The sequence below is a fragment of the Saccostrea cucullata genome, unplaced genomic scaffold, assembly GCF_032062105.1.
Source record: "Saccostrea cucullata isolate Sc308-1 unplaced genomic scaffold, CSIRO_AGI_Scuc_v1 ctg3592, whole genome shotgun sequence".
Classification (NCBI taxonomy): Eukaryota; Metazoa; Mollusca; class Bivalvia; order Ostreida; family Ostreidae; genus Saccostrea; species Saccostrea cuccullata.
The window spans coordinates 76,304-91,183 of record NW_026924884.1 but is presented as its reverse complement, the minus strand read 5'-3'; the positions used below and the strand labels follow the sequence as shown (position 1 = coordinate 91,183).

Genomic DNA, 14,880 nt, shown 5'->3' with positions numbered 1-14,880 from the left:
TCCATCCACCTATTTCCGCACATGCCTCGAAATGCGCATGATAATCCAACCAGGGGCTTTATCATTTGTCTTTGCGCTGGACTTTCATTGCGCTTTGCTGGAAACTCTGCTAGCGCGTCGTCTCCGCTATGAGGACTTGCAAATCTAACTCTGGATCTCCTTCTTGTTATCCCAGGGAGAAGAGGATCGTCTAGGTCGTCTCTGTAAAGTTCTTCAGGACGAAGTCTACGCCAATGTTTGTCGTTTTGCACCGCTTCTCTATCGAATCTTGTAGGAGACTCTGAATGAGTGTAATCGCGAGGTCCCTCTCCGGCTTCTCTAAAAATGTCCCTGAGATATTGTCCTGTAGATTTTTCTTCAAGGATAGGTGCGTGCTGGGTTAGCGCACCATCATGTTCAAGCGTTAATGACTTTTCTTCTGTCTGCCGCAATTCTCCGGAGATGCAAGATTCGCCAACACCCGAGTCTCTTACTTTGTCTTTTATACGCGATGTCACTGGAGTCGACGACTTGAATTCCTGATACTTTCATCCTTCAGCTCTGCAAGCTTCTCTTCTATAAGGGATCATTCTTTGTCTACGTCTTCCATCGCGCAGCTATCTCACCAGCGCACTTCCACAAGAGACAAGCAGGGATGACCACACACTTGCCCTTGCGCAGTGACAAGCAGGGATGACCACACACTTAACACTAATACAGTTCTAGTCTAGAGATACTCCACACACCAATGCTCTACCACAAGATGCAGGCAGGGATTTCCACACACCTGATCTTGCGCAGCAACAAGCAGGGATGTCCGGACACTTGCTACTAATAAATGCCAAATACAGAGCAGGGATTACCACACACTATGTCAAGCAATAAGCAGGGATGACCACACACTTATCACAGTACAATAAAAGCAGGGAAATCCGCACACTTACATGTACCAACAAGATTTGTCGAGTTTTACCTCTAGAACCTTTTTTTGTAAAAACGCCAGTAAAAACCCTATATATCTTAACACCATCTATAATACATAGTAATTATATATTTACAAACTAATTTAAACACTAACCAAGCTTCCAATCAACAAATTTTTAGTAACCCAACTAAAGTAACATACAATGATTATAATTGGTAACTTTATTTGGAATTCAACGCTAATTAAGGAATTTATTTTTAACACACATAATAAGTAATTAAAAAAATAACTAGGGCGTTAACTTTCGCTATAATGAACATATACGAACAGCTTTCCGTTTCAATAGTCGATTTATAAGTCTGTTTCCTTATTTTTTTTTCATATCATTTTTTTTATCGAATCAAAACGGAATTTGAAATTGCAGTTTCAGTTTCTTTGCTTAGATTTCTTTTTGTTGTATTCTATATGATTAAAACAGCTACTTTCTTTCAAAAGGTGTTATAAAATTTGAGATGGTAATCATGACCAAGGGCTACATGTACGCAGCAAAATCTGTTCCAGCGTATTTGTTTTCTTTTAGACTAGAGATTTGACGAATATATAAAAAAGGAAGCTTATTTTAGAAAACGAGGAGTAAAAATAACATTATATTGATGGAAATTGACAATTTAACATCATTAATCAGCTTTTATAGTTCTAGCAGATATCATGTATTTCCTTACTACATGTTAATATACATTGTATGATTCTTTCTAGTAATATATGTAGATTGTGCTTTTTTTCTGCTAAAGTTATTCCCATAGACTGCAAGGATCTCCAAGCAAATGGCTACTTTAATACGGGTGTGTATAAAATTTATCCCTTTGGGACCACGACCATTCCTGTCCGTGCTTACTGTGATATGACAACAATGGACGGGGGTTGACGGTATGTGATATATTTCAAAATAATAGTAAATTATCTAATTTGCACTCTGCGTTTACAGCTATTCAAAAGAATATAGGGTGAAAAAATTTATGAATGTCTTGAATTAACATCAGTACATTCTGATCATAAAAATTGTTCGAAACATTAATTTTGTATTGATCCTCATGATAATATTTAAAGGCAATTCAAAAACGTGTCAATTGATCCCTGAGTTTTGACAGGGATTAGGCGGCATATAAGAATGGTTTTGGTGTCCCTGAACAGAATGTCTGGATTGGTAAGTGTAAATGTCTATTACGTAGGGACTTTCAGTCGTTTCCAAATTTGACAAAATTGCTTTATTTAGACCAAACGAAAAAACAAAAAAAGTATCAATCATGTGATTTTAATACTGGGTTATATGTTAACACCAATGTCTACAGGTTAGGAAGATAAGTTTCTTCATTAAGATAAATTCATATTTAAAATAGAATTAATTGTGTTACGTAGACTTTTCCTTTGATTTCAAATACATCTTAATGCAGAAAATGACGTAATCCATCAGCTAACAAAATAAAAGACGTCACTCCTTTATGTATCCATCACTTTAATGAATGGTACAACACTGTATGAAATGTACGATCGATTCTTGGTCACCAATGAAACAGATAATTATCAACTCTTTCTTGAAGGACCTGCCACAGGAACCTTAGGTAAGTATATTGACCCTAGATTCTTAAATCCGGGTTCCAATTAAGTGCAACTTTACATACTTTTTAAATGAAGAAGATGGAGATAAGGAACGGTATTCAATATCAAAGTCCATAAAACAATACAAAAAGGAGCATAGCAAACAGGAACCACTGAAACATCAGAGGTGGGATCAAGTGACTTGGAGGATTGAGGATCCCTTGCTGACCGGTCACAGCCGCCGTGTTTATTAAGTTGTCACGCCAAATAATTGAAATAACGAATAGTTATGTTGAATTATTTATAACTATCTGAGATTGTAAGTTCATTTGATCCGCATTGCTATTTACCTTGATTTTTAATGAATTTTTATATTTCAAATTCTAACAAAAATTTTAAAGGAACTTATATGTAAAGTCGACATACCTTAACGAGAGCTTGATGTCAAAGAAACTAATTAGATCTGGAATATTTCAAGTGATCGTTACCAAAAAAAAAAAATCATTTTTTTTTTGTTTTTTAATATTATTTTAAAGTGTAAAATTCTCGTGTTAAATAACATTTGAAAAGATGTTATATGCATTGCACGCTATATTTTTGTAAATGATTGCTTGGTTGTACATTGTTTAACGTCCCTCTAGGAAATTTTTCACTTATATGGAGATCCCACCATGCCGATGGAGAGCTTCAAAATTTAGCCTTATATTTTGCACTTGAGACTTTTGAGCAGTGATCTTTTTCGTGGCATCACCTAGTGCGATACTGAACTTCGGTTTATTAAGTCTCATTCGAAGGACTGTCTCCACATCCAACAGTTGAATTTGAACCCTTGACGTAAGGATCAACTCCTTACTTTGCGACTCTGGAGCAGACACTCTCACCATTGCACGACTCGTGCGACTATATGTTTTTTGTGTTTTTATCTTTCTTTTCCAGAAACTGCGTCAAACTTAAACGTACTTCAGTATAATTGAGAGAATTATTACAGTGTAATCTGATATGAATAAATTATTCCTATTATAAATCTTCTTTAATTTACAGGTGATCGTATGCTACACACTGGTTATACTTATGGCTTTGACCTGTCTGGGATGTACTTCAGTACCCTAGACAGGGATTACGACAGATGGAGTAGAAGTAACTGTGCTGTTGGGTTTGGAGGGGGAGGAGGCTGGTGGTATAACGCCTGCCATCATGCCTTCGTTAACGGTCCATGGCCCCCTACAGAGTGGTACAAACCTTGGTTTCCTACATTACCAATGTACGGGACCAATGTGACGGGAACACTGATGATGATTAAACGTCATAAGGTAAACATAATGAAATCTGCATAATCAGTGCATTCTGGTATTTCATTTATAATTTAAACTATTATAAAAGAAATCCTTATTAAACGCATTCTTTTATTATTATTATTTTTTGAAACACTTTGAAATAATTTAAACACATTTTCTTTCATTTTCAAACAGATCAATATGTGAAATTGTGAGAAGTCAACTGAAGACCACCAATCAGTCGTCGAAGTATTTCTTTTGAAAAGAAATTTGTAAATTTGTCTTCATCTTAGGATACAATTCATTTAAAGAATACTTTTAAAAGAAGAGGAGAAAACTTGCATTTTTGTTGTTGTTGTTGTTTTAAAGGTGGATTGCGGCTGAGCAATTTGCTGGCGCAATTAAGTTTTAATACTTTTCTTTACGGAATATATCCAAACACTGTCACATGAAGGTATCTAGAGGAAAATTAGGAGGAAGATTGATTAATTTTTAAACGTAGTAAAATGAAAATTTTTTAATCTGATAGATGTATAAACACGTCAATTTCGATTTCAAATTTCATTCTCATTTTTACTTATGTCCATCTTCTCTACGGTGTTGAAACCAACAGCGTATTTTGACAAAACATCTATCTCCTCGTAAATTCAAAAAGCCAAGATTCTTAAGAGATACTTCCTTCGTTCTCTATACATACTAGTTATTTGAACTATTGAGCAAATGTATTTCATTAATCTACAAAATATTGTTCTTTTTAAAATTTCAAGGAAAAAAAAATGCTTAATAAATGTGCGTACCCTCAAAGGTATTTGATAACTCTTTACAAAAATTGAATTATACCATTGATATATTAAAACATTTTACGAGTGGCATATAACGCAATGATGCTACATGTATGTTTGTGTCCTTTCTGGTCTACATTTTTTTTTCATGGGCATGTCATAAACTTAAAGAAAAAATATCAAAATTTCTGAAGATCAAAATGTCTTATTGCTAGAAATAATCATTTCCAAAAATTGAGATTATAATTATCCTGTCTCCCGGTCATTTTCAAAAGTATTTTGTTAAACACATTCTGATCGCACAAACAAGTATTCTGAGTTTCTGATTGACAATATCTATGTGGTGTTTGGAGACCAAGTCATCCAACAACCTATTAATGTCCCCATGGGTATCAATTGCGCTCCGTTATAAGCAAACACATTTTTGCAATCATATGAATCAGAATATGTTCAAAATCTTATGCTTGAAAAGAAGAAAACACTTGTGACCTTCAACTCGATATTTAGATATATGGATGACGTATTGTCAATTAACAATAGTAATTTTTATTCCTAAGTTGATGAAATATATCCAGGAGAGTTGGAGATAAAAGATACCACAGAGTCTGACATACATATCTGTTTCATACTTTGATATTTCACTTGAAAAAAGTTACTTGTAACTGAGGGACAGATGATACAAACACATTTTTTGTTTGAAAAAAATTAAATATCATGTCACAACTTTAGAAAAGTGGATGGTTCTTAGAATTTTTTATCCGAAGAACTCTATTATTCAGTGCTAAGAGCATCCTGAGAAATTTTATTGGAAAATCGTTCTAACACTGATCATATAAACTGTCACTTTTAAGAAAAAAACATTCTAGAAATATTTCTGAGAAAAAATTCGAAAGCAGAAATTTTCAGAATAGGAAGAAATTGAGTTATGGAAAAGCAAAAATTTCAATATTGAAATAATGCGTATTGAATTAACGAACAATATTCAGGATCAAAAGTCCATAAGTCAAACAATATTCTTTTAGTTCTGATATGTAAATTGAATAAAAATTAGACGTGATATTTCAAATGGAAAAAAGTTATTTCTTATCACAAGATAGCATTCAACAATAAACCCATTTTATCTGACTTACAAAAGCATACCACAAGCAATACTGGCAAAGGACACGATAGGCTAAGATTCCATGCTGTCCCCTTTTTCGAGTTGTCTTTTAAAATAATACAACAATATATAAATAAAAATTTGTTGTCAATCATGACACAAAAATTAGTATAAGTTTTTTTTTTGTTTTGGGATACAGATGGCACAAAAAAAGCTAAAAAAAACGTGTAAATTTCCGAATTTTCTCACTTTTTTGCAATTTTTGTCAATTTTATGTCTCATTTTGTTTAAGAAACATAAAAAACAAGCTCGCAATTTTGATTGTGTCTTTTTTACATCATATAAGGAGCAATATTCAGCCGTTTTCAAATCTTGTCTTTTAAAGAGGTAGAACACTTTGTAAAAATAAATTAGTTTATAACCAAGAAATTCAATGCAATGTCGAAGAATTTATGTTGACCGAAACCCCTATAAAAGTTTATGTATGGCATGCTTAATACTAGTAAATCAGTTATTTGACTTCTAGGGATAAACAAAATCAATGTAAAAAAAATATAGCTGTTTACATCATGATTCATCCTGAATGAGAGTAGAGGGACATTTTCAAACGTAGTATTACATAATTAATAAATAATACAGTAATAGAGAACAGGATTCTAATTAAGTGAAACTGATAATTAAACTAAATGTTTTAAGAATTGTGTCGGAAATATTCCCAACTCTGTCTCCATTTAATTGCATTTCAAATATTCATGAGAAACCCACTAAAAATTCGTAATTAGCAGGAAAAAGATATATAATATTTAAGCTGCATTCCCTTTGATTTTTAGAAAACTTTATGTTTCTATGAAAGTTTGTTTTCCTCGGGAGTGGATAAATGTCAAACAAAGTCTGAGTGAATTTGGAAAATAATCCACAATTAATAAAATTCGACAAATATTTTAATAACTTTTTTTTTAAGAAAGAGGACATGTTGACTATTTCAAGATACTTTTGTGTGCTGGTGGTGGTGGGGGTGGGTACTTACTTGGTCAGTCGTTTGTATGCCGGGTATATGTAAGAACAGGGTATAGGCAATAAGATTGTTAACAGTATCAATTACATACCAGTCACCTCATATATACATAGATTTTACTATGAATATATGAATATTTTACACAACGCGTTATCTGATTAGTTCTTGGTCATCATGTGAAAACTTCCTATTTCACGGCCGTCGACACGCTATTTGTCATATTCCAATTCTTCGGAACACCTAGGTTATTTTCATGCAGTATAGTTTGTTAAACGAAAACTCCCGTGAGTAGTAGACGTCACAATAGTCTGGTTTACGTCACACAATTGATGATAATGTGTGGACCAAAAAGTAAAGGGTTTTATGATAACTTTACGTAAAAAATGAAAGCGAATTTGAGAGCGGTGCCAAATTTGAAAGTTAATGTTTATTTCCAAGGTTTTGCTTGTTTCGATATAATAAACAATTCACTGCATGAATGTTCGGGATACACGAAGACTTATTCAGCTATGAAATATCATATTCCCCTTGGGCAAATATGATTTTTCTTGGCTGAATAAGTGTTCGCATTTCCTTCACTATCATGCAATAAATGTATAAAATAAAAAAAAATCAAAAATGATTATTTATAAATTTCATGTTTGCCATAGAAATTTTAATGGCATGAAATGTATTCCATTAAGATGTTCTTATTTTCTATGTTTCTTAGGTAATACAGGAACCATTCATAGATTTGTAGAAGAAATCTTTTAAAGCTAATGTAGAGCCTGATTTGTTCAGAACCTTAGCGCAACCCTATATATAATATATCGATAACAAATATCATTAAGTACCTACCATTTTGACTGATCTATTGAACAAACTAAAAGCTTTAAATAATATTACTTTGATTACAGAGTAAATACCTATATGATATAAGGAGAACTGACCTAATGAATTTTTATTTTATTAGTCTTTTTATATAAAAAGGAAAGGAGTTTACATCAGATAGGGTACAAAATGTGTCCTTTTAAAAATTTGAAAATGAGATAGTTTTAGTCATATTTTTTCATTCTTATTTTCTCGATCTTACCTAATGAGAGTTTGGACTTTAAGCTTTGCATTGCTATTTTCCTCTTAGATATATATATAATACATTTCAAAGGCAGGATTTTAAAATTTAGTATATTGTTTCGAATGAACTTTTTGCAAGGAAGATCATTATTTGTTACGTAATGTTCTTGCATGTTATTGACCAAAAGTTGGAATATAGACGTTTTTTTAATAAGCATCGTTTTCACGTTTGTAATATATTATATACATGTAAATATTTAAATTTTATTTTACATTGCAGTTTATGCAATAAATTTACAGCTGTTATGTATTGCTTCCATTATATCTTGATTAGTTTTAAATGAAAATCATAAAAAATAGGCATCATATATGAATCATACTGTAAATCATATGATTCACATACATGTACTCGTACGATACACAATTATGAATCATAAAGTTTTTGCAAGATCCAAATCTCGATCTCTAACAAAACTTCTTTTACAACGTAACATTCAACAAAATGGTGTTCAATATTTTCAATGTCCATCTCATATAAGGAGCATAATGGTGAATCAATTAGTGTTAATTTGTAAGGATTGCATTTTATAGAATTTATTCTATGTGAGACTGAATTCTATCCATTGAAGTTTTGATTATTTGGTAGCTCAAAATTTATTTTCCGGTATTTTTCACTAAATTCTTCCCGATTATCACCCAATTTCATATCTGAAATTATTTTGCCCTTGTTTTACTCTGAATGAGAACATTAAACATTTACACCAATTTTTCTTTTTCTTCTTCTTCATATTAATTCGAATGAAAAAACAAAACTGTAAAAAGTTTCCAATGAAGTCATAATCCATGATAAAACAAAACCAGAAATAAACAACTTTTGATCCACCTGATCCCACCTCTGATGTTTCGGAGGTCCGTGTTTGCTCTGCTCTTATTTTGTATATTGTTTAATGGACGTTGAGATTGAATACTGTTCGTTATTTCCATATCCTTCTTGATGAGAATTGAATGGTCATCGATGGTAGTGTCAGGATTATTTCATACTGTTCTTGAAGAGGAGTTAAATCAGCTATACCTTTATTCTGATTTACTATGTCGTTCAATGTTGAAGCATCGTCATGTAACGTCACAATAGTGACGTTTATTTTTACCTGTTGACTTTTGCAATTGTGATATAGGCTTAACATTGTTGACAATCAATAACGTACACAATTTAGAAAAAGAAAATATATACATCATAAATAACAGTTTTATTTGATTAATGGAGTTTGTTGATTTTAGAAATCTCTTCCTTTGGTGGATAATTTATATCAATTTCAGTTGAGAAAAATAAATCTATAATAAGCTGTAAGTTCAAAAAGGTAAGATACAATTCAGCAAGAAAATGGGCTTAAATTAGGGAAAATTAATATGTTTACTATAAATCTGGCGGTCAGCCGGGTCTCGATCGCCGGTGACCAGATAGCTCAGTTGGTAGAGCACCTGACCGGAGTTTCAGGGGGACCGTGTTCGAATCCCGGTCTGCTCCGCTACATTTTCTCCTCTCCCGTTACATTTGGTGCCGTGCCATGTCCTTGATTTGACAGGTAAGAGACTTGCCAGGGATGAACCTGGGTTGGGGTCTTTGGGGGCGAAAGACCTTTATGGAAGGGGGACGTGGCGGTCAGCCGGGTTTCGATCGCCGTTGGCCAGATAGTTCAGTTGGTAAAGCACCTGACCGGAGTTTCAGGGGGACTGGGTTTGGTCCGCTACATTTTCTTTTCTCCCGTTTCACACGTTTACCATTAATTGAATGTATTTTTTTTTGGATAAAACTAAGAAACAAATTAAGAAATATACTTGTACTTATATTTGCTTAGTACATTTAAATGAAATTGTATAAAGTCATTCCTAGATTGATTCTTATTGGAGTTTGTTTTTTTTTGTTTTGCTTTTTTTTTTTTTTTTTTTTTGTTTTTTTTTTAATTTTATTTTCAGACACAATACATTACATTTATGTTCAGAAGCAAACACTTAAATACATTTAATGACACACTCACATACAGACATACACACACTTACATACAGAGTGAGACTCACACCTATAATATTACCTTTGGAAGGGGGGTGAAATAAATATCAGTCAATATACATGTAACAATAGTATAAAACTCCTATGCTTAGTCATTACTTTGAAAAAGACATTTCCAATTAGACCATCTTTTTTTCAAATTGTTGAACATCATATACTTTTTTTTCTATAAAAAATTAATTATTGAGGTACAATAATAAATCATTAAATAGAATGATACACTTTTTTCTTGATGTTTGAAAGATGTATTTCTTTACTAATATAATAAGAAAACTCAAACCCACATCAATGTCTGCAGTACAGAGGATTACATTTTGTATATTAAATTGCAACGCTCTACCAGATTTTAAATAAATCCAATCTTCTAAGGATGACCAGATTATCTTGACAAAATCACATTCAAAAAATAAGCGTTTTAATGTTTCAGGTTCCTGTGAGCACAGTGCACACTTTTGATTATCAATAATTTTTGAAAAAAAAACAAATATCTATTCACACCAAGTATTCTGTGTAAAATTCTGTATTGAAACTAAAACAATGTTGTATCTTTTGTAAGATTTTTAAGATTAATATAAACTTGATTCCAATTAAAGTCATCTTGTAGTGATAAATCATTTGTCCATTTCTTTTCACACAAAGGTTTATGTTGTCCTTGGGACATAAACAAATCATATATTCTTGTAGAACCTTTTTTATCTTTGCACAAAATTGTTATAAACTCAAGCTGGACTGGTCTTGTTTCTAAAGAAGGATCCAGATGTTTTACTTCTGGCATTGTACATAAAATAGCATGCTTAAGACCTTCATATATGGTAAAGGGCATTTTTACATTAAAATAATCTTTTATTCTATCATAAGAAATAAAAGTGTCCTGATTAATGAGCAAGTCAGAAACTATATGGATCCTTTTCTATATATAGATTTATAAAAACACTTTGGTTTTGTATTTTTATTCTTTCATTGTACCATAATGGTTCTAATAGTGTTTTATCCTGTATTGCAGATGTACAAATATTAATAAAATCTGTAAAATATGAGAGTGTTTCTCTCCAAAAAGGATTGGAAATTAACTTTACTTTTTGCCTAATGTATTCTGACCCAAACTGACACATCTGTGTGATATTACAACCAGTAATTTCTGTAAACAACACTGCCCACTGTGTTGAGTTAGTAGAGAGTATTCTCCGAAACCAAGTAAGTTTAAGAGATTTTATAAAAATTTCAACATTAGTCATTCTGCATCCACCTTTTTTAAACTCTGACTGTAATGTTTTTCGGCTGATTTTATCAGGTTTATTGCCCCAAATAAATTTAAAAAGTAATTTTTCTAGTTTTTTAATCCACTGTACACTTGGTGTAGGCAAAACACTGAACAGGTGAGTAGGTTTGGACAGTAAAACACTTTTAACAACTGTTATTTTACCTAATGGTGTAATATGTCTTTTAGACCACTGTGTTATTTCTTTTTGAATCCCAACTAATTTGCTATCAAAGTTCAGTTGTTCCATTTCTTTTAAGATTTGCAGTGTAAGTGATACCCAATATTGTAAATCGTTGATTAATCCAACTCTGATCTGTATTATCACACAGTGTTTCATTTGAACCAAGTTTTGATCCAATCCAGATAGCTTTAGTTTTACTAATTTTAGGCTTTAAGCCAGAAAATTTTGAAAATTGAAAAAGTAGGTCAAGTGCACTTTTTAGACTTTTTTCTGAACCATCTAAGAACAGTACTGCATCGTCCGCATATTGGAGTAAACAAACTTTATCCTTTCCTATATTTATTCCTTTAATATTTTTGTTTTGTCTAATCATTATACCCATAATTTCAACACAGAGATTAAATAAATTAAATAAGTACTTGTGCTCAATCCCTTTGTAATTATATTACAATAAAATATGTTCAAATCAAATAAATAAGGGAATAAGGGATCTCCTTGGCGACAACCTCGTCCAATTAAAAAGAAATTAGAAAAAATACCATTTTGTAAAACGCACAGTCTAGCTTTGTTATATAAAACTGATACCCATTTTATTATTTCTGGGCCAAAATTAAACAATTTTAGGGTCCTATACATAAATCGCCATGAAATTGAATCAAATGCCTTTTCGAAATCAATAAGTAATAAGATACCTGGGATCTGTTTTTCAAGAGTATTATGGATTGTATCAGAAATAACACGAGTATTTTCTCCTATAAATCTGCACTGAAGAAAGCCCTTTTGATTGTCATGAATTAAGAAGTCCAAGACCTTTTTAATTCTATTAGCAATACATGAAGAAGCAAGTTTATATGATACATTTAGTAACGAAATAGGCCGCCAATTTTTAAGGTACTCTCTTGGCTTATCCCCCTTAGGGAGAATAGAAATAATACCCTGTTTCTGGGTCAAAGATAATTCCCCTGTTAAAAATCCATAATTAAGAGATCTGATTAAAAAAGTTCCCAAGTCTTTCCAAAAAAATTGAAGAATTCAACAGTAAACCCATCACTTCCAGGACTTTTATTGTTTTTCATATTTTTAAGTGCTGTAAGGGCTTCCTCTTTCGATATCAAACCTTCAAGTTCTGTAGCGGTGTTTTTATCCAATACATTAATATGTTCAGTATTAATAATGCTTTCCAATTCCACATCATGTAACTTATTGTCCACACAAGAGTATAATGCCTTATAAAATCTTTCAATTTCGGATAGGATATCTGACTGTCCAGTGACAATACCATTATCTGTGACAAGCATATTTACAGTTTTATTTATATAATTTCTTTTCTCTAGACTAAGAAAATATTTAGTAGGTTTCTCTCCATATTCTATCCATTTAAGCTTGGTTCTAGCAAATAATCCTTTAATATATTCTTTTCTAATTTCTTCGAGCTTGGTTTGTGCTTGTTTTAATTTTTCAAAAGTGTCTGAAGAATCACTATTATCATTAAGATCACTTTCTTATTTAATTATTTCTTCCTCGAGAGATTTTCTTTTATTTTCTGTAAGCTTCTTTTTTCTAGATGATAATGCAATTGTTACCCCCCTTATTTCTAATAATAGTTGTTCAAAAAATAGTTGATCATCTATAGTCAAGCATATTTCTGTTTAACCGTATTTATTGTTTCTTTGACTTTATCAACTTAGACATGATCATTAAGCAATGAGTTATTAAATTTCCAGAACCCTTTTCCTCTTTCAAATTTACTAAATGTAATGCTAAGTTCAATCATTGAATGGTCTGATCTATAGCCCGGGCTTATGTCAACTTTATTGATAAGTGCCATTAATTCATTTGACACCAAAAAATAATCTAGTCTAGCTTTTTTAGTTGGTTTATTTTTAAACCATGTTATACCTCTTCCGATTATTATACTTAATTCTCCAAGGATCAACCAGGCCAAGTGTTTCCTTTAAATTCAATACAACTTTTCTAGCTTCTGGGCTATTTACATTGTTATAGTTATAGCAGTCTAAATTTTTGTCTTGTATCAGATTAAAGTCCCCTGCCATAATAACAAATTCACCATTAAATTATGATATTATATCAAACAAAGACTCATAAAAAGATGGGCTGTCCTTATTTGGACCATACAAATTAATTAACATAAAATGATACTTATTAAAAACATTCATTTCAAGTATAAGAAGATTCCCATCATCATCATTATTTTGCTTGAGAATATTATATTCAAAATTGTTATTAAATAGTATTGCAGTGCCCCTTGCATTTGATTTTCCTGGTGAAAAATATACATCAAAGCCCCAAAAAGACCTCACTTGTTGATAATCATCTTTAGTTAAATGAGTATCTTGAAGTAAACATACCGAGAAATTCTTTTGCTTAATATAATTTAATACATCCCTTCTTTTTTCTATACCACCAATCAATCCCCCTACAATTAAAAGAAAGCACACTGAAACTCATACTGGTTTAGGAAAGAAAAAAGATTGTTCCAGCTCTGTATTGTTGCAATAAGTTTTGAACACACCCCTTCCGTAGGTAGATTGACACAGGTAAGTACGTGCACACACACACACACACACACACACACACCCTCACACACACACACACACACACACACACACACACACACACACACACACACACACACACACACACACACACACACACACACACACACACACACACACACACACACACACATTGACAAACTTTCACACAACATAACTAGGATAAAAATAAACAAAAAAGAGAGGAAAAAAAAGTTAAGTTCCTTGTGACCCTTGAACGGCACGAGATAGAGTTCAACAAGTTGTGTTTACCTTCTCAACACCGGAAGTACACATCATCTTTGTAAATGTCAAGTAGATAACGATTGGACCAAAAACTTTCCGAAAAGACAAATTACTTGTTCTGCAGTTTGCGTTCAATATTGTCAAAAATGTCAAATTTTACGCGTTTGGTTCCATATTGTCCGTAGATCGAGCCATTAAAATACCAGGCTGCTTTTATCCGGGGATCCTTGGTCAGTTCGATTATAAGATCAACGTTCGCCTTTGTTACATCATCAGTCACCTTCCAGCCCTTTCTTAAGTCTTTTATGTCTGATCTCTTTCTCATGACACGGATTTTTGAGTCAATGTTTAGAAATTTTACAATAATGGGTTTGTGTTCGTCCGGCTTTCCGGGGATTCGGTGAATGGCCACAACATCATTGCCTTGAATTTCCACCCCTACTTCTGCTAGTGCATTATTAACAATTTCCAGGGGATTTTCTCCTTCGGTCTCGGGGAGACCATGGACTTTAATATTATATTTCCGTGAATATTGCTGGTTTTGGTTAGCCTTAGCGAAAGCAGCTTTAGCCATGTTTTCATTCACCTCAAATCGATTGTGTAAATCATTTAACGCTTCATTGCTCTCGTCTAGTTCACGTTTAATTGCCCTTTTATCTGCTTCAAGCTTTTCAATACTCTCTTTCAACTGTCGATTTCCTTGTTTTAAACACTCAATTTTGTCATTGACCTTTTTTTCAATCTTATCCTGATGTTTTTGAAGCATTTCCTCGACTACATTTTTATGAGCTCCTTCACATCGTCAGCTTTCAATGTTTTATTTAAGTCACTTTTTATTTCTTTTAA

At 32.4% G+C, this 14,880-nt stretch overlaps 1 protein-coding gene across 1 annotated transcript; it reads left to right on the top strand.

The window, feature by feature from the left end:
- The first annotated feature begins 2,420 nt into the window (after nucleotides 1–2,420).
- LOC134267519 (fibroleukin-like) lies at nucleotides 2,421–3,834 on the top strand. The gene is made up of 2 exons (XM_062749714.1): nucleotides 2,421–2,523; nucleotides 3,542–3,834. Exons 1-2 carry the CDS (start codon nucleotides 2,421–2,423, stop codon nucleotides 3,832–3,834), a joined length of 396 nt encoding a protein of 131 aa, XP_062605698.1.
- The last annotated feature ends 11,046 nt before the right edge of the window (nucleotides 3,835–14,880 follow it).

What these genes read in the sequence shown, in the direction of transcription:
- LOC134267519 (XM_062749714.1), top strand. Translation starts at nt 2,421, where the DNA reads ATGAATGGTACAACACTGTATGAAATGTACGATCGATTCTTGGTCACC. An exon ending in ACCTGCCACAGGAACCTTAG is followed by an intron (nt 2,524 to 3,541) that starts GTAAGTATATTG and finishes TTTAATTTACAG; the next exon opens with GTGATCGTATGCTACACACT.